Source organism: Capricornis sumatraensis, chromosome 10 (genome assembly GCF_032405125.1).
Source record: "Capricornis sumatraensis isolate serow.1 chromosome 10, serow.2, whole genome shotgun sequence".
Taxonomy (NCBI): domain Eukaryota; kingdom Metazoa; phylum Chordata; class Mammalia; order Artiodactyla; family Bovidae; genus Capricornis; species Capricornis sumatraensis.
Window position 1 is genome coordinate 60,425,531 of NC_091078.1, and position 19,638 is coordinate 60,445,168.

A 19,638-nucleotide genomic window follows, 5' to 3' on the forward strand; every position below is an offset into this window, starting at 1 on the left:
TGCCCACCAGCTGCAGCCTTTTAGAAGCAAAAAGAGGTGCCTCTTGGAGCAGCTGGTGTGGGGCAGAGCTGCCCAGTAGTGGGTAGCATGCCCACCCTGGGTAATCTGCTCAACTTGAGGCCCCAGCTTTTGGAGGCATGCAGGCCAGGGTTAAATATTAGCTCTGTGTCTTTCCATGAGCCTCAGTTTCTCCATCTGTAAAGTAGGGTGACAACCCCCTGGGTTATTGGAGATCTTGATGGGGGTCAGGTTTACACAGTAGATGCCCAGTCACTGGGATCTGCAATGATCATGAAAATAATCATTATTATTATAAACCTGAGGGTCTGAATCTAAGGAAGAACCCTAAGGTGTGGGTCAACAAGATGGCTAGGAGCATAGTGCCCCCTGAGTCTGCAGAGGGAGGGATGCCCACAGATGGGGCCATGGCATAGGATTGGTGTGGGGCTATGAGGATGCTCTGGTGACGGGGATGGAGTGTGGCTGGGTGGCTGGGGGATGCTCCCAGCCCAGAGCCCTCTGCATCCGCCTGCGCACATGGAGCCCTGTGGGCCTGCAGGGTCCCCTGCAGGGTCCCCTGCAGGGGACAGGGGCAGTGAGCACCTGCCCAAGGGACTGCATCTGTTCGTCCACAGCTGGCGTCTCAACCCAGAGCTCTTGCTGATGCTGACAAGGTGTCAGTCTCCTTCCCTGCTGTGGCTAAGCATGCCCAGGGATATTGCCCTCCTGCCATGGGATATTGGCTCTGGTCGCCTTTGAAGCACCTCTTCTGGAAGCAGGGGCCCAGCTGGCTGTTTCAGGTTGGCTTCCAGGAGCAGATGGAGTCCTCAGATGGAGCCTTGTCCTCTCAAGGCCTAAGGCTGCCCTGCCTGGCCAGGCTGACACGGGGCTGCCATCCTAGTGCTTGTCTGCTTTCTGCTGCCGCAGGGCCTGCAGGAAAACCCCTTTCACCTGGTCCAGGGCCTCATGGTACATTCGGAAGTCCTCCTCCTTTCCCTGCAGGGCATCGCCTAGGGCAGCCTTCAGCATTTCATTCTCCTCCACCTGGATGGCCAGCCTGGACCACACAGAGAGAGGGCTCAGCATGGCTAAGCTGGCACGTGTGAGCATGTGTGCATGTTTACGAAGAGCCCTGGGGCTGCCAGCACAGCTGCTCTTCACACTCAGGGTACTCTCTGACCAGTCGCTTCCTCTCAGGGACCCTTGGGGAGTAATACCATATGGGATTCCTCTCTGGGCCCACTCACAGCTGCTGGGCCTAGTATCTGGTAGTTCCCCAAAATGTTGACTGCCTCAAGGTATGAGTACTAATTTATAGATGTTCCCCTTTCTTCCTTTCTAACCACTGCATTTGACCTTAAAAAGTTTAGGTGAATGAGAAAAGTAGGTTCAGTAACCCACACATGATAAAGCTTTTCTTGGGACCGTGAGATCTTTAGTCATGGTTGGGTCTCTCTGCCTCCTGATGGCCAGCCACTGAATTGCAGACTTAGAGCCCAGGACCCTGTAGGACCAGCCTTCTGGGCAAATAGAAGTCTGGGAGGAAGCGATGTGATCCCTCTGCCTGTCAGAGCACCTCCACCCATGCAACATCACGCTTTGCAGAAGAAGGGGCAGGGAGCACCTGGTAGCCAGCTCCTCCATCTGGGATTCCATGGGCACAGTGGAGAGCTGGGCGGAAGATGGGTCCTTCCTCTCACTTTCGCTTGGGTGGTGCCTGGTGTTAGAGGCAGGCAGACCTGTGGGGCAGCAGTGGCCACTTTTTGTGATCAGGCCATGGCTCTGTGTTAGCACTTCCCCCCGCCCAACCCCCAACTGTCCACTTCCTACTTTTCCACTTTTTGAAACATTATACCTCCTTCAGGGTATAGGCTGCCTCCCTCCAGGCCCTGCCTTGTACTGAGGTGGCTCCTCTTGTTAATGTTTCCATATTTGCATTTTACAAGTTTCTGGAAGTCAGCTGGGCCTGAGGTCTGGCCTGCAGGTTGGGTCTGAGTCTAGCAGTCATCAGACCTGATGCTCTCTTACCATTGGGCCCCTCACCTCCAGCTCTGTCCATACATATAGGGGATCCAGGGTGGCTGGGTCCAGGGGACAAAGAGTGCTCAGAAAAAGAAATCAGCCCACCTGGTGGGGAACTCCAGTACTATCACAGCATCAGAAAGCCTCTGTGCTGAATAAGACCTCAGGGGCGGCTTGTGCAGGGTAAATCACCTGACATCAGCAGCCCAGGCTTTTACCTCCTGCTGTGTGGCCCCAGGTAAACCGTCAACCGCTCTGAGCTGGTTTCCTCACCTGTTTCATGAGGAGAATAGTTCTTGCCTCCAGAGCTCTGTGAGGCCACAGTGAATGCACGTCTGGCCCTCAAGGCCTGTGTGATGGAACCACCTCCTCGGCACTTCATGACTTCCCTACCTCACTTCATATTCCCCTCCCCATGCTCCAGTCTCACTGCCTCCAAGCCTCCAGCCAGGTACCCACCTCAGGGCCTTTGCACTTGTTCTTCCCACTGGTATCCATGCCACATCCCCACCCCCTTCTGCTGTCACTGCTCAGATGTCAGCTCATCAGTTAGGGTGACTGCTCCACAGAAATCAGCTGCTCTCCGTACCTCCTGTCCCCTTCCTCTGCTCTGAGCCACAGCACCTGCCTCTATCTGACCCACCATCCTTTGCTCCTTTGTTTATGGTTCTCTTCCTCACTGGCATGGCACTGCCACAAGGAACCAACCACATTTCACAATCAGGCTTCCTATTGTATAGGTGAGGGGGTGTGCTGTGCCCCCCACAGGGGTGGTGCATTTCCCAGGTCACAAGCAGCATGCACAGAAGCCACATAGTCACTTTCTTTCCAGGCACTTGCCCCTTTCTTGTCCAGGCAGTGCCAAAGTAGTTTTTCTTACTGTGGCTTAGCCCTCCCTAGTCGGGAGCTCGGCTGTGTGGCAGGAGGTAAGTGCAAGGTCTGGAGACACTACATCCCTAAGGGACCTGTTCTGAGAGCTCAGCAGAGCTAAGCCCTGTAGTCCTTCCCAGCTTGTACTCAGCAGCTCCTGGAAGGCCCCTGGGGTCTTGTCTCTGCTGGTGGGAAAAGGGCTTTACTCCTCCTCCGTGCCCTACTGCTGGCACGTCCTACAGTGTTCTGATCTCACCTGCCCTGGGAGAAAAGATCTAAGTGTCCTTGGCTGGGGCAGGGGTACTGGGGTGTTGAGAGGCAGGGAAGTGGGGACAACAGTCCACGCCAGAACCCGGAGGGGCTTGGATAGAGATATCAGAGAGAGGCAGACCCATCGTCTCACACTGAAGATTCTTCCTCCCCAGAAATGGCTTCTGGCTCTGGCATCTCACACCCCCACCGCCCCACAAGAGGCTGCCACTTGTGGTCCAGAGACTGTACCTTAAGAACCACTGTGTTAGAGCCATAGAACTGAAGTTTTAGTTTAGGACACCTAAACTGCCCTCTGCAGCAGGTGTGGTCATGTGACTAGGATCTGGCCAATGGGATGAAAGCAGAAGTGACTTGCGGAACCTTAGGGTCCTGCCCTTGGAAGAGAAGGGGCTCAGGACAGAGGGCAGAGCCAGTCAGCCCCCCACCAGGGTGGAGCTCAGCCTGCCTCTGCTGCTGCGTGTGCTCTCCCCCTGGCCCCCCAGTCAGAACCAGGAGCCCCAGAGCACCGTCAGCCCATGTGGCCCTGGGCCGGCCCCACCCCAGCCCTACCTGTTTTGCTCCTGGGGGCTGCTCTCTGAGAGGCTGACATCCTGCCTGGCTCCAGGCGCATCTTCTCCACGTGCTGCTCCAGCACCACGGCGCGGTGCCGCTCTTCCTGCAGCCTCCTCTCTGACTCCAGAAGCTTGCTGTTCCTCTCCTCCACCCTGGTGATGAGAGAACAGGGGCCTCCATACTCCCTGGCACCCACCTGCTCAGACTCTCAGAGAGCTGGACACATCTTACACTGGTGGGCATGGGCTCCGTTCTTCCTTATTTTTATTGCAGTAACATAGATATGTGCATTTAAAAACCATATAGTTCTCTCTAAGCCTTAAAATGAAAAAAAAAAAAAATGCAGCCTCTTCCCACCCTTCCTCATTCCCAATTCCTGCTCTCCAGAAGCAACCACTTATACCACTTTTAGCTGTTCCTTTCACTACTGCCATATTTCTACAGATGCTTATGCTGCTATTTTTTAAGGCTTAAATATAATCTTATGAGTATATCTTATGCAACAAGAGATTTTAGTTTTATTTTAGTACTTTCTCCTCACCAAACAGATCACCTCACCACCTCCCAATGCAGTTATATTACCATTACTGGGGGCTGAATGAATGTTAGGTAGCATATTTGTTTTCTATTGCTGCTGTAACAAATTACCACAGACTTAGCTTAAAACAATGCAGATTTATCACCCCGTGGTTCTGTAAGTCAGGAGTTTAGCAGGTCCTGTTGGTTTCTCTGCTCCTGGTTTTATAAGCCAAAATCAAGGTGTTGGCTGACCTGGGCTCTTACCTGGAGTTTCTAGGAGAGAATCTGCTTCTAGGCTTGTCCACATTGTTGGAAGGCTTCAGTTCCAGTTGAAGGACTGAAATCCCTGCTTCCTGTTGGTTTGTTGGCTGGGTGACTTTCAGCTTTTAGAAACTACTGGGCCCTCTCCATCTGCAAAGCCAGCTGGGTACCCTTTTCATGCTGTCTCTGACTTTTTCTGTAGCACCTCTCTGACTGACCCCAGATGGAGAAATTTCTCTGCTTTTAAGGGTTCAAGTGATTAGATTGGATAATCCAGGATAATCTTCCTGTTTCAGGGTCCATGATGATTATTACATCTGCAAAGTCTCTTTTGCCATATAACATAAAGTATTCACAGGCACAAGAGTGGGGGTGAAAGACACAGGGAACAAAATCCTGTCTACCACAGGGGGTTACATTAGGACACTCAAGAGGCAGTATAATCATGATTACTTTTTTTTTTTGGCCATGTCACACAGCATGTGGGATCTTAGTTCCCCAGCCACAGATTGAACCGGGGCCCTCTGCAGTGGAAGCGCTCCAAGTCCTGACCACTAGACTACCAAAGAATTCTGGACATTTTCTTTCTTATTTGCTTCTTTTGCTTAGAGTTAGTGATTGCTTTCTGTTCATTATTATGATTACTTATTATTTTCTAGATACTTGTCATTAATTTCTGGGCCTTCAAGTCCTTGTTATTTGGTTATTTCACCGAAGGATCTGATTATTTTCTCACTGAATTTGAGGCTGTGGTCCTTCTTATGGTGAGTTATGGCATTTCAGACTTCTATGATACCAAAGGTTCAGCTAGAAGGCCAGGACTCTCTGAGGTTTCAGCCAAGCAAAGGATCACATACACACATACACCCATGCAAATCAGAGTGGGAACCTGGAAGTGTAAGAACAGTGTTGGAGGAAGCATTCTTCCCACCTTCCTAGCATTCTTCTTCCCTTCCTTCAAGAAGGAGCAGAATGGTAACAATTTTGAACAGAATACAACTACCAACACAGAACTGTATCCCAACACAGTATACAGCTACTAACACAACCTGTTAGTGTTGCCTTAGTTCTTTGAAACTAACAATGTTAGTTTCAATGTTCCTTGTTATTTTGAATGTTCCTTGAAACTGTATTTGCTAAAGCAAATGACTAAAACCACCTAAAGGTGCATCAACAGGGGAAAGACCAAAGGTAACATGTTCACACCAGGGGATGTGGTAGAATATGATGGAGCTGTGCTGCTCAACACAGTGGCTGCAGCCTCGTGTCCACATATAGCCATTCAAATAAAGAGTCATGAAAATAAAATGTAAAATTCAGTTCCCAGAAGGTCTGGGTATCAGCTGAGAATCATACGCGTGTGACTCTGAGAGTGTCTCTTGACTGTCGTACCCTAAGTCTCCCACCCTCACCCTGGCCCTGCATGGAGAGGCCCTGGAAGATGGGGCACCACATGGAGAGAGAGGCGACGTACAGGAGAGAGGAGGCGCCCCTACTGAGCTAGCTGAACGGAGCATGTGAGTGATCCTGCTGGCATCATGTGAAGCAGAATTACCTAGGCTGCCCACAGAACGGTAAGAAAGAATAAATCATGTCTGAGGCCACTAGGTCTGGGATGGTTTGTTAGGCAGTAATAGATAACCGAGTCACCTTGCTTCATGCCCACACTGCCCTAGACTCAGGTGCAGCTCAAAGAAAATGGGAAAGAGCCGTGAGTGAGTATGTTTCTTCCATTGGATAGGCTGGAGGCTTGTGCAAGCCATTACATTTCAATGACAGAGAAAGAATTAATGTTACTTTTTCTCATTTGCTTGAGCATGTATGAAATTCATACCCTCTCTGTGTACATACTACTGAAAAGAAAACAAAGCTGATTACCCCTCACTGCTTAGGCAGTTGCCATCCCAGCACCTCAGCTCCTTTGGTGACTTATTCCATCTTTTCCTTTGGCAATTTGCCCCTCCTCCGTTTAATTTTTTTTTTTTTTTTCTGGCTGCAGTGTGTGGCATGCAGGATCTTAGTTCCCTCACCAGGGATCAAACCCATGCCCCCTGCAGTGGAAACATGGAGCTTTAACCACTGGGCCATGAGGGAAGTCCCAGCCTTCCTTCATTATGTGAGCACCTGGAGGTCCTTCCAGTAAGGGTGTCTGGCCTTTGTCCAGGGTTGACCTGTGAGCCACCCAGGCCAGCTAGACCTTCTCTCCCAGGACCCACTGGCACAAGAACTGAAGCCCCCTGGGCCAACATCATTCTCGTGGCCCAGGAGAGACTACTCCAGGGTTCCTGCTACCAATATCCCTGGACCTTCTCGGGCTCCTCTTCTGCCCTGCACCTTGGAGACGGCCAGCACTTTCCCACACTCTCCTTTCCCTTGACTTAGACAGAATTGGTTTCTATTGTCACCAAAGAGCCCTAACTGACATGTGACATGGCCTGTTCAGGGAGATACTCAGCAGTATCCTTTATATTTTTCAGTGTGGAAGTCACGTGGTTGGGCCGTGTGTTGGCCTGGGCAGCCTCAGTTCTTGCCAAAAGTATCACTTGAGCGAGGAACGCTGGTTTATCTGAATAGAAATCTGTCAACAACCCCTTAGAGGAAACCAAACCCCCGGTCCGCTACCTCAGGCCACACGCTTCCCTCTCCCAACCAGGAAAGCCTCAGCTCCCCTCTCTCAGTGACCCTTTTCCTCTTTGTTATTTCAGGCCTGAGTCTTGCCTGGAACTTCTTCCCACCACAGCCTGCAGAGACACAGAGAACAGTGCCGTGCTCATCCCACATCTTTCTTACTGGTGAGTTGACTTGACTGATTACCGACTTCAGAGAGTCCCTTCCTTGAGACTCCCACCTCACGGCCACATGTGTCCAGCAGTCCTACTTGGGGGCACAGGACAGGGCAGAACACAAGTGTGATGATAGGGCCCCGAGACTGAGGGGCACTCAGGGGGCACATGAGATGAGGCTGGGAAGGCCCGGGACCAACACTGTGGGAACCAAGCTCACCAATGAGGTGGACCCAGGCACGGACACGGCCTGGCCTCTGTCCAAGAGGGATGCCCCTGGGTCAGGCTGCCCACCAGCAGCCCGCCTGGGCCAACGAAGGTGTGTCCCTGGCTCCAGGCATTACCGTTTCTGCAAGACGGTAACAAACTCCGTGAGCCGGTCGCGCTCCACCTCGGCAGCCTGCCAGAGGGCCTTGAACTCCGTCACCTGTGTCTGCCAGCCTTTTTGTTCAGGGGAGTCCAAGAACCTGGGGACCAGGGTGGGGGCAGAGATCAGTTAAGGGTTACCTGAAGAGATGCTTATCCCTGTGAGGGTGGGAGGGACTAGAAGGACATTCACGGGTTCTCAAAGGGAACCAGAGGGAAGGAAGACAGTCCAGTCCCTTCTGGCCTCTTCCGCTGGCTTCTTCTCAGGCCTCCATTCCTGGTTCTGCTGAAGTCTCTCGACCTCACTTAGCTGGCTCCAAAGCTAGACCCCACCAAGACTAGAGTTTCATCAGCACCTCTGTCCACCCAGTCCCTGTAGGGGCCTGGAATCAGTCTGGTTGCCTTGGAAGCTGACTCTTGGGGACCTGGTGGTACCCTGGGAATCTGTGTGGTATGGGACCTGGCCGCCCTTCTCAGTGCCAGCTGGGCCCAGCTCCTGTCTCCCTGTCAGCCTGTCCTGGCCCTCCTGTATCTCCTGGCACGACCCTCAGCTCAGTCCTCTTTCCTGGGCCCTGGACTCCTGCTTTGTAAATTAGTCAGTTTTCTCCAGCCCTCATCCAGCCCATCTCTGGTTCCCTCTTACCGCTGGACCTTACCTGCTGGCTGGGGTTGGGACCAAAAGGGAGCTCTGCACCCCTCCCCACCCCCAGAGCACTTGTACAGTGCCAAGCTGCTCTCTCCTTTGCCCTCACCCTTCCTAGGGAGACCCTGGTGAGGCTGACTTGCTCTTCCAGAACCACAGGACATGAGGAGGGCTGGGCTGAGGCCGGGAGCCCAGAAGCTGACTGGCTCCCCTCTCTGGGCCCCAGTCCTCCCGATGAAGAGGGGTTGGTTGAGGTGGGCTCTGAGGACTGCAGGCTCCTCCCCGTTCTGGTTCCTAAGTATACTCTAAGGCTTTGCCGCTCAGTGTGGTCTCTGAATCAGCAAGCTTGCTGGAAATGCAGGATCCCATTTCCTGCAGGATCCTACCTGCGGAGTCAGAACCTGCTCTAACCTGGCAGATCCTCAGCTGATTCGTGTGAAGTGAGTTAGGAAAACCTACTCTAGTCACCTCTGTGATCTCACATGCTGGGGGAAGGCGTTACCCCCTCTCTCCACCTGCCTCCCAGGCACCGCATCTGAGCCAGCACGCTAGCCCTGACAGACACGCTCTCTGGGGTCACTCCTACTCGCTGAACATCTGTCCTGTCCCTGATGGGAGGGAACTGTGAGCTCCGTGAGGGCAGGGCTCACATGTGGTTGGCTTCAGTAAATATGTGTCTTGTGGAAGACACAAGCTTAAGAACCAGCAGTCTGGCCAGCCCGGGGCACATTGGCTCCAGCAGCCCTTGGGGTGCAGAGGTCATGGCCACATAAGCCTGAAAGGGACCTCAGGGTCATCTTGTCTACACTCTGCTCTCACTACTGTGATGACTGCCTCAGAGCCTCTGTCCTCCCTGTGCTGTGAGGAGGGTGTGACTTGGGCCCTGGAGGATCTGAGTCAGACCCCTCTCCCCCGTGCCCTTGTGGCCCCAGGCTGCTGGAGGGGGCATCTGCAGGGCTGGCTTCAGCCCACGGTGCCTGTGCCGCCAGATGTCAGGCCAGAAGCACCATCCCCAGACACTTCCTGGGGGACAGCCCCCAGGATTTGCCGAGAGCTACACAGCAAGGTGAACGTGAGACAGAGGCCCTTGAGAGGCCTCAACCAGAACCTGAGCTGACCTGCCCAAGGAGTGGGGGCAGGAGCTGACAGCGTGAGCATGGCTCCAGTGGATGGGACACAGGACACAGTGAGGCAGGACAACGCAGCCCTTTGTCCGTGAGCTGGCAGGAAGGACAAAGGGCCCATTGGAGTGCCACGGCTTGATTCTATCAACAAAGAGCGGGCCAGAGAGCTGAGGGGATATCAGTGGCTTAAAGTGGGAACTGTGTGACGTGAAATTCTCCCCCCTAGAGACAGACTCTCAATGGGCAAGAGGAGGCAAGGGAAGCTTCTGGGCCCTAGGCCCTGGAAGGTTCCTGGTGCGAACTCTGGTAGCAGAAGGAACACTAGGCCAGGACTCCTATTGTGAAGCCACTTGCCCTTTCAACCTTAGATAAGGCCCTGGACCTCCCTGACCCTCCATGTCGCTATGGAACCTGGGAAGAGTCCCCAGACTTGGCCTGGCCTCAGTTTCCCATCCTTGTAATGGGATGGTAACACTGGCTGAGTGATCAAGGATGGGAAGTCCTGTGAAGGCATGGTGCTGAGAGGGCTGGGTTCCTACCTGGGTGAGGCCCCATGAGGGCTGGGCAGGGAAGGCCATGTGAGAGAAGATTCCACCAATGTGTGGCCCAGGCTGGTCACGGAGCTGTGCAAAGACAGAATGGGCTCATCACCACGGGCAGGCAGGCTGGGCCCGGCTGTGAGGGGAGCAGGGGCCAGCAGGGACCTGGGAGTGGAGGAGGGGGCAGTGCTGGCCCTTACAGCCTCCCTGTGGATTTGCCGCCCTCCTTTCCAGAACTCTAGCTCGCTTAAAAACAAGACAGAACCAGTGGACAGCAGAGCCTCGAAGGGTCCAACACGGGTCTGTTTGAGAATCCTAGAAGCAGGTGAGAATTGAGGCCAGCTGGGAACCAATTTTACAGACAGCTGCAGCCAAATGCTCTTGAAGTAATGGTATCTGGAACTCACTGGCCCCTTCATACAGACGCGAGGCTGACGGAAGGGGAGGCCCACGTATCAGAAAGACAATACCACAGACCGTAAAATTGCATCCGTGGCTTCCTGCCCTTTCTTCTGAATAATGAAGATGCACTTTCCAACCCACCCCCCACCCCATTTTTTCTTACCGAGAAGATCCAAGCCTGCCAGCATGATCGCCCGCTGAGGCTGGGGGCTTGGTCAGGCCAGGGTCCTCGGGGAGCTTGGTGGAGGCCTGGCTGACCTCGGGCCCACTGGAGCCCTCGTCTACTCCTTTATTCCGAAGATACTGCAGGGAACAGACGTAGGTTCCATCATCAGGGCCTTGGCTCAGAGGCCTGGAGAAGGCAGGAGGGGGCCTTGGCTTGATTTCGGGGCTTTCAGGGGATATGAAAGAGGCTTCTTTTCAGGAGTGCAAAGCGAGGCCTGTTGGGTGAAGCCACTGCTTGCATGATAATAACAGCTCATAATGCCTCTCTTCAGAAAGGGAGCTTCGTAGCCAGAGGAGGGTGACTGGGCCAGGAAGCTGTTCTGCATTCAGGTCCCAAGGGGAAGTGAGGGGGCAGGTCCACCTCTCTGGGTAGCCCCACCCACATGGGGGTGAACACCAGGTGTGACTTCAGGCCTTTTTCAGCTGGAGATATGAAGACCTTCCCAACACCTGAAGCCAACAGCAAGGCCAGCAGCCTGGCCTGGAGGCTGGGCTACTCAGGCCCCCACCTTCCCCCATCCCTCCTTCTTCCAGATGGTTGGTGGCACCAGTGGAAGGAGGAACGTTCAAGAACCCCCAACGGGAGGTCTGGCCACCACCAACAGCGGGACAGTTGGTGTGAGCCCCGAACAGCCTGGCACGTCCCCTAAGCCCCGGCCACTCTGAGGAAACTCGCCGTGTGTGCCCATTTGTCTGGTGGGTAGTGCTTGGCCCCTAACTGCTCAGCGTGACCTCTGAGGTGAAGGTCAGTCCTCTTTTCTGTGCCTGGAGCCAGGACAGCAGTGAGGTGGAGATACTGTGACCTCCAGGCCTCTGCTAAGGCAAAACTTCCTCAGGAGCTCACGTGTTAGACAGGCATTTACTGAGCAACTACTGTGTGCCTTGGCCAGGCACTGAGGCACCACGGTTGGTGCCCCCTCAAGGAGAATTTGGGAGAGAAAACCGGAAAATGATCACACTGTGTGACAAAAGTTTGGCTTGGGGATGCACAGGAGTTAGGAGAGTACCCAGGAGGGGCTTGTAAAACAGACTGGGAGCCCCGGAGCTTCCTGGAGGAACTCTGGACTAGGAAGATGTCAAAGCTGAGGGGGAGGGTGGGGAAGGCATGTGCTTTGGGTATGTGCACAGGCCCAGAGTAGGGAGAAAGCAGGGCCATGGGGGAGCTCAGTGGCATCCACGTGGTCAGAGTGGTGGATGGCGGGCAGTGAAGAGAAGATGCAGGAGGGGTGGCAGCAGGAGCCAGTCATCTGGTGCCCTGCAGACTGGACAAAGGAGTGTGCTTCCCTTCTGCCACCCCACTGCCTGGAATGTGGATAAAAGTGCTGGCACTGTGGCCACCACCTTGGGTCATGAGGATGAAGGCCACAGCTGGGGAGGGAGAGGGTAAGCTTGCAGGAGCCTGGACCCTTGAGGGCCAGGTGAGCCACAGACAGGTTTTACAAGGAGCAGGGAGACAATCAGATCTGTACCTCAGAGAGGAAAGGTGTGTGCAGCATGGGCCGGGGAGCCAGATGGAAGCAGGGAGCCAAAGCGGGGCCAGGTAGGAGATGGTGCAGCCCGAGGGAACACAGGTGGAGAGAAGAGGAAGTGGCTGAGGCTTCTCTGAGTAATGGGTGGACCTGCCCTGACTTGGGAGCCAGCAGGCTGAGCCAGCACCCCACTCACCTGCACACTGAGCTGCCCAATCTCCAGCTCTAGCTGCCGCACCTTGGCCTCACGCTCGGCCACCATGGCCCGCAATTGGGCCACCAGGCTGCTGCTCTGCTGAGCCTCGCTGTTGAGCTGCTGGTCTAGGCGGTGCTGAGACACTCGCGTCTTCTCTTCCTGCAGACTCAGGCTGCTCAGAATCTCCTGGAGCTGCTTCAGCTGGTCCTGTGGGGCCGGGTGGGAGGGTGGGCGAGGGGAGCCCCGACTCTCGATAGAAAAGGACAAGAGAAGACCAGCAACCCACCCCTTCCTTGCTCCTCGGGAACCTAACAGTGGGACGCTGGTGTTCCCTTGAGAAGGAAGAATACTTTGCCTGCCCTCAGCGGGCATTCAAACAAGTTTTCCTGTCCTCAGCTTCCTTCTCCTTGAGATCAGGTTAAGAAGGACATCCAAGGGGCTTCCGGGAGCCCCATCCAAGGAGATTTTACGATCAGATATGTCTGGTTTGAATTCAGTTGTGTGGCCTTGGATGACTTACCTAGCTGTGAAATTGGATTATGTGTTCCTAAGGGTTATCTTCCCTGGAAGAGGAAGTGGCAACCCATTCCAGTACTCTTGCCTGGGAAATCCCATGGACAAAGGAGCCTGGCAGGTGACTCACAATCATAAACCACACCCCAAGACCCCAGAAGGGTGTGCTGTTGCTACCACACAGACAGGGATATCCACTGGCTCCCCTCAGTCATCCTTTCCATTCCTCCATGAAAAATAACCCAGGGTGTAACCGCATCTGGCCGGCTCCCCCATCCTCTTCTTCTTCCTTTGGGGTCCACAGGCTCAGTGGCTCATGGCTGGCATCAGCCTCTCACAGCAGGTCCGCTGCTGGCCCTCCGGCAGCCTCTATGCTGCTCCTGTGCCCAGCGCCAGGCTTTGGGGCTGGGCCCAGCAGAGCAACGAGCTCCCGGGTTATGTGGGTGGCATGTTGGGGGCACATGAGGACTCTGGGGGCTGGGACTGGGTCACAGGTCTCTGGTTGGGGTGGGGGCCCCAGAGGTGACTGTACCATGAGGGCGTCGATCAGCTCATCGTCATGCCGGCCCTTCTCCACAAGGGTCCCCATCTGACTCCTGAGGGTCTTCACTTCGCTCGACAGCACCTTGTTCCGGGACCTCATGCCCTCAAACTTCTTTTTCAGCTCTTCGAGCTCTCTCTGGAGGGCATCCCGCTCTGCCGCAAGTTTCTGTAATCAGAGGGGGCAGTCACAGGCTGCAGGGCTGAGTGGGACCCTGGGTCACGGCTGAGCCTTCACTGCCACTCACTGATGAGGCCAGAGCAGAGAGGGTTTGGGACCCCATGGACTGCAACCCACTAGGCTCCTCTGTCCATGACATTCTCCAGGCAAGAATGCTAGAGTGGGTTGCCGTCTCCTCCTTCAGAGGATCTTCCTGACCCAGGGATCGAACCCACATCTCTGGCATCTCCTGTATTGGCAGGCATGTTCTTTACCACTGAGTTACCTGGGAAGCCCCAGTGTGTCTTCTGAGGACCCTCAATCCCTGCCTGGGTGGCAAAAAGAGAAAAGCTATGCTTCAGTGGACAACACTAAGCCTAACATTCAAACTGAAGTGTCTCACCCCATCAAGAGCTAGTTTCAGGCCCAGCATCTCCACAACAGCCATAGTGGGGCCACTCTGATATTCATGAAGTGGGCTTGGGGTGAGGAACCAGTCAGGCCACTCAGGGTGGACCAGCAGGGCGTGAGGAACATGCCCAGAGGTGACCCCGAACCTCAGAGCCTCTGAGTCTTCACAGACGTGGTCATGGTCTCCCGGCTCCACGTGCCCCTGACCTCCTGCCGGGCACACGTACCTCCCATCCTTCCTGTTTTTCCCTCTCCAGGTTGCGGATCCGCAGCAGATTTTTCTCCTGGGCCGACAGCTTCCTTGGGTCAGGATAGACAGACAGCTCACTGGCTGTTTCTTCGGACCGGCTCCGGGTCTGTCCCAACTGTTTCTCAAGCTCTCGAACCTGAAGGTGGTTCCACAACAGGTCTGCAGTCAGACTCGACCCCTCAGAGGGGCCGCCTGTGACGCGATGGATGCATGACCTCCCCCAGACAGATGACACCGCAGTTCCAGATGGGTGTGGAGGCCCCTAGGAGAGGGACTGTGGGGGGGGGAGGGTTGGAAGGGGTCTGTGGCAGCATCCTGAGCAGAGCAAGGGAAGACACCAGAGAGGCTTTGCTTGGCAAACAGAAACTTCAAAGTAAATGAGAAAAATCACCCTATCTCTGAGGCCGAGAAGCAGATGTGGAGCCCTGGGAACTTGGGAGGGAAAGGACAGCAGGTCTCAGGACCAGAAATAGCTAACAGACAGGCCACCTGAGCCTGGGGACTCTCCTCAGGAGGCCACGGGTTCCTGCAGGAGATGCTGCGAGGGAGGGCAGGGTGTGGAAGCTGGGAGACCAGCTCGGAGCCTCGCTGGCTGTGACTCTGCACAGATTACTTCTCTGAATCTCAGGTCCCTCGTCTGTTAAGGGTGGGGGTCTATGAGTACACCCTGTATAATGTTACGAGAATTCAGTATCCCAACTTGTCTGAGCCTGGGAATCCCCAAGACGTTTCTTGGGGTGACAAATCTTGGGGCCCACTCCAGGAGAAGAACCCTGGGATTTGCATTTTAAACAGGTGCTATAGATGATTTTTAGTTTAGGCAGCTTTGAGAAACCCCAAAATGGCCTGGTGGAAGCCCTCAGCACTGGGCAGGTGGAAGTCATCCTACAGAACAATGGCTTTATCACTTGGAGCGTATGTGGATAACCCCTAGGGCCCTTCTAACCTGATTTCTGTGTCAACACAACATAAATGGTGTGACCCTGAAAGTGTTAGTCACTCAGTCATGTCCGACCCTTTGCCACCGTGTCGACCATAGCCCACTAGGCTCCTGTGTCCATGGCCAGGAGAAAAATTCACTGGGATCCCTGGTAAAGGGCTGCAGGATCAGCGCCCTCGTGTGGCACTGTGTGGTAATTCCATTTAAGCGCTAAAGAACACGCTTTTAACCATTTATTTACACAGCTTTACAACACTAACAATAATAACTAAAGTGCTGAGTGCTTATTATGGCCAGCCACTGTGCTGGGTGCTTCCCAAACATTATTTTGTCTAACCCATAACAATCCTACAAAGAAGGTATTATTATCTCCATTTTACAGGTGCGGAGACTGAGACAGAGATGAAGAGTTTTGTTCAAAGACACCAAACATGTAGACCAATGACTGAGGCCAGACTCAAACTCAGGTCTCTGGAAGCTCAAGGCCACACACTGGTTGTTAATTACAGTTTTTTGGAGACCTCTTCATTTGGCTTCAAGGATCCCACAGGAGACCCTGAGGGTAAAAGCCACTGGAGAAGCTGGGGTGAAGGCGAACCTGCACGTGGCAAATAGTGGAAGTGGCCCACCTAACTGTGCGTCTGTTAGTTGCTTGGCCCGGCTATCCTCAGACAGCGTTTCCTCCATGCCAGGCACTGTGGTAAGCAATTTACACATGTGCACGCAATCAGTCCCCCCACAACCTGAAGGGTAGATGCTGTCATTATCCACAGTACAAAGAGGAGGAAACTGAGACACAGAGATGAAGCAGCTTGCCTGAGGCCACACAGTTGGTGAGTGGAGAGCTGATATTTGCTGTTTTTAAAAATATATATATTTATGTATTTGGCCGCACTAGGTCTCAGTTGGGGCACATGTTAGTTGTGGGATGTGGGATCCAGTTCCTCGATCAAGGATCGAACCCAGGGCCCCTGCATTGGGAGCATGGAGTGTTAGTCACTGGACCACCAGGGAAGTCCCAGAGAGCTAAGATTTGAATCCAAGCAGTCTGGCTGCGGAGCCCCTACTCCCAGCCTCTTTGTTGCTGCTCAGTCACTCAGTCGTGTCCAATTCTTTGCGACCCCATGGACTGCAGTATGCCAGGCTTCTCTGTCTTTCACCATCTCCCAGAAATGCTCCAAAATATTTAGAACATAAAAAGGGAGACAGGCTAAGGTTTTTTTTTGGTGGAGGGTGGGGTGGGTAATTGAAACTTTCAAAAGCCCGCAAGCATTTGGACAAAACTGGAAAAAGCCTACAATAGTCATGCAAATTTACATGAACTAGGGGGAAAAAAATCTGCCTGGAGTGAAATAAATCAAAGGCTCTGGCATTTGTTGAGCGCCAGTGCCTGGCATGTAGTGTTCCATAAATGCTTGTTCGTTAAACAACGAATGAAAATCAGGCTGCTTGGGGGGAATGTGAAACAACAGCCCTGCGAGTGCGCTCCGCAGAACCTAAAGGCCTTTTTTGGGTTCTGTGTCTCTTAATGTGGGCCACCTTGGGTCTTTCTAGGGCATCTCAAGCCTTACGTTCAGGGCCAGGAGGAGTCTGATGACTCACTCACCTTGCTCTGCAGGACGAGGATCTGTTGAGCCCGACCCCTCCAGGTCCCAGGCGAGGACAGGAGCTGCTGGATGTTCACATCTTCCCCAACCTCACTAGTCAAAACCTGAAAAAGGTGGGGCCTTCAGTATGACCCAAAGCACAGTATGTGCAGAAACAGTGCTGCATGCCTGGCATTCCCAGAAGACCCGGCCTTCACCTGCACAACCACCCCCGTCTCCCCCCTCCCCACCTCAAAGGCCAGTTGACCACGCTGTAGAGCAGCTCTCCCTGGGAAAGCAGTAAACCCACCTTCCCCAGCACTTCCCAGTGATGCTCAGAGCAGACAAGGAACTGGTGACAGTGCCCAGGCGGGGCCGCCTGCTCCTGACATATTCTGGGATGAGTGAATCACAAAGTTGACCAAGACCTGCTTCCTAAATCTGTTCACCTGTCACCCTGAACTGAGATTGTTTTGGAGGTTACAGGGACGGCCTCACCACAGGGCCTTGCCCTATGTGCAGAGCCACAGACAAGGGGCCGTGTCTGAGTGCGGCAAGGCAGGGGCCTACCAAATGTCACTTGGGGATATTTGCTTCCAGAAGGGCCCAGATTTGTGGTTGTTACAGGGAGATGTTCAGGCTCGACCTCAAGGCTTTGAGGTAGAAACAGTACACCCCAGCTTGTGCCCTGGGCCCCTCTGTAGCCTGTCACGGAAACTGATCTAGCGTACCAAGTCTCTGGTGCTTGTTTCCACAATAGAGCTCTGTTTTGGAAATCTTGGCTGGTCTGAGTGGTTCCAGCAGGGAAGACAAATGCCAGAGAATTCACTATGTAAATAAAAATAAATAATGAACCAGCTGGGCCTGCCTCCCAAGTCTGAGCATTTTCCTTTGAAAGGGGCCTTTAATCCACAAACAACCTTTCCGTTTTCTAATATTAGAGACAGCAGAGGACAGGAGGTGGATCTTGGTAGGCTTCCAAGTCCAAGGTGGCTTATTAAGGAGACACTCAGGGTCTGTTGGGGGACACATAGCACAGGGAAGGTTTAAGGGACTTTCTAGGGTGGACAGCACTGTCTTCCGTCCAGGGTTGGGTGGGCACCACAAGGGCCTCTGTGCAGGGACCTGCAGGCAGCCAGCAATCCCCCTTACCAGATGGGTCTGTTTAAAGAGCTGGTGGAAGGAAGTTACTGGATCTGGAGCCTGACCCAGAACAAGCAACATGATGCTCACAGGACCAAGCTCCTGAACGGAAGGCATTGTCCAGCTGTGCCCTTCCCAGCCCTAGTCCCAGCCATACAAGAGGACCTGAACTTTGACCCGGAAGTACCTTCTGGGCCATTCGGAGCTCCTGCTTCACAGCCTGGATCTGGTTTCGGAGGTCACTCATCTTCAAGTTTGTGGCCGCCAGCCTGTCCTGCAAGACTTTCACCTCTGGGTTCTCCGGCTGGTTGGGAAAGACAGGAGGGAGAGAGGTCACTTGAAGCCTAAATAGTAATAATACTCACAGCCCCCGTTTCTCCAGGTGTGTGCAGGTACCATGCTAAGGCTCAACAAGAGGAACCCATCTCATCATCATACCCGCTGTGAGGTAGGTCCTGTCGTCAGACCATTGTGGATGCAGAGCAGAGGCTGGTGGAAGGTGAGCCCCTTGGCTTGAGGGACCTAGTAAAGGGGAGCAGGGGTGTGGATCCTGGCAGCCCAACTCTGGGGCCTGAGCCCTGTGCTCAAGTGTGGCCCACACACGTGTGGACACCTGTGGTTGACCACAGACTGGGAGCATCTGTTGAGGAGGCTGTTCCCCACCTCCCCAGACACTCACAGGTTTGAATGGGCTGACCCTGGAGTCCCTTTAATGCCAAAGTTCTGTGAGCCTCAGGAACTTCTATTGAAGTCAGAAATGGGGAGCACATTAGCTCCCCATTTTGAGAAAAATTTCATCCAAATAGTTTACATGAAATATTATTATTAAAAAAAAAACTGAGAGACTGGCATCACAGCAAATCCGCTCTCACTCACGATGAAGAGGGAACGGGTTTATTTATAGAAGCCAGCCCTAGCTTGGCAGGGGGGCCACAACCATTCTAACTCAGAGCCTCCCTCTCCTAGAATCGTCAGACTGGGCCTTGGGCTCCCTTTCCTGGCAGTAAGCTCACTAAATAGAAATAAGGACCCAGGGCTTCCCTGGCGGCTCACTGGTAAAGAATTTGCCTGCCAATGCAGGAGACACGGGGTTCGATCCTTTATCTGGGAAGATCCCACATGCGGCGGAGCAATTGTGCCCATGTGCCACAGGTACTGAGCCTGTGCTTTAGAGCCCAAGAGGTGCAGCTCCTGAAGCCCGTGCACCCTAGTGCTCTACAACAAGAAAAGCCACCCAGTGAGAAGCCTGCACATCGCAACTAGAGAAAAGCCCTGCAGCAGTGAAGACAGCACAGCCAAAAATAAATAAATAAATGAATAACATCATTTTTTGAAAAAAGAAATAAGGACCAGTTTAATCCCCCAGTGCTCCATTTCTGTGGTATAAAGAATTGCAGGAACTATGAAAACTCTGCCTGTTAGAGTTCTTAGCAGTGTTTTTTTTTTTAATAATAATATTTCATGTAAACTATTTAGATGAAATTTTTCTCAAAATGGGGAGCTAATGTGTTCCCCATTTCTGACTTCAATAGAAGTTCCTGAGGCTCACAGAACTTTGGCATTAAAGGGACTCCAGGGTCAGCCCATTCAAACCTTTTCCATAGGTGGTGAAAATAAGTTCCTGAAAAGGGAAATACATGCCCTTTCAGGCACACAGCTGGCTGAGGTGACAGCAGTAGGGTTAGAAGCCTGGTCCTTCCCTTGCACCAACTGATTCTCCAAATTTAAGCTGCTGCTGATGCCCTGGCATGGTGGCAACAGGTATGCTGGTTGGTGGGCTGAGGGTCCCACTGGCAGTGACACCGAGACCATCTGCTCCTGTCCCAAGACAGGTGGGGTAAACTTCTGGGA

The 19,638-nt window shown here is 53.4% G+C and overlaps 1 protein-coding gene across 1 annotated transcript in view; it reads right to left on the bottom strand.

Moving 5' to 3' along the window:
* Positions 1-897: 897 nt before the first annotated feature.
* The window catches only part of CCDC13 (coiled-coil domain containing 13), a 32,706-nt gene continuing 13,965 nt past the window's right edge, over positions 898-19,638 (bottom strand). Inside the window, exons 5-15 of the mRNA XM_068983170.1 lie at positions 17,975-18,091; positions 16,665-16,769; positions 14,096-14,254; positions 13,290-13,466; positions 12,245-12,451; positions 10,518-10,657; positions 9,953-10,036; positions 7,625-7,747; positions 3,715-3,869; positions 1,625-1,739; positions 898-1,057 (exon numbers count right to left, since the gene is read on the bottom strand). Coding sequence (XP_068839271.1) covers positions 898-1,057; positions 1,625-1,739; positions 3,715-3,869; positions 7,625-7,747; positions 9,953-10,036; positions 10,518-10,657; positions 12,245-12,451; positions 13,290-13,466; positions 14,096-14,254; positions 16,665-16,769; positions 17,975-18,091 — 1,542 coding nt within the window. The remainder of the gene's footprint in view (positions 1,058-1,624; positions 1,740-3,714; positions 3,870-7,624; positions 7,748-9,952; positions 10,037-10,517; positions 10,658-12,244; positions 12,452-13,289; positions 13,467-14,095; positions 14,255-16,664; positions 16,770-17,974; positions 18,092-19,638) is intronic.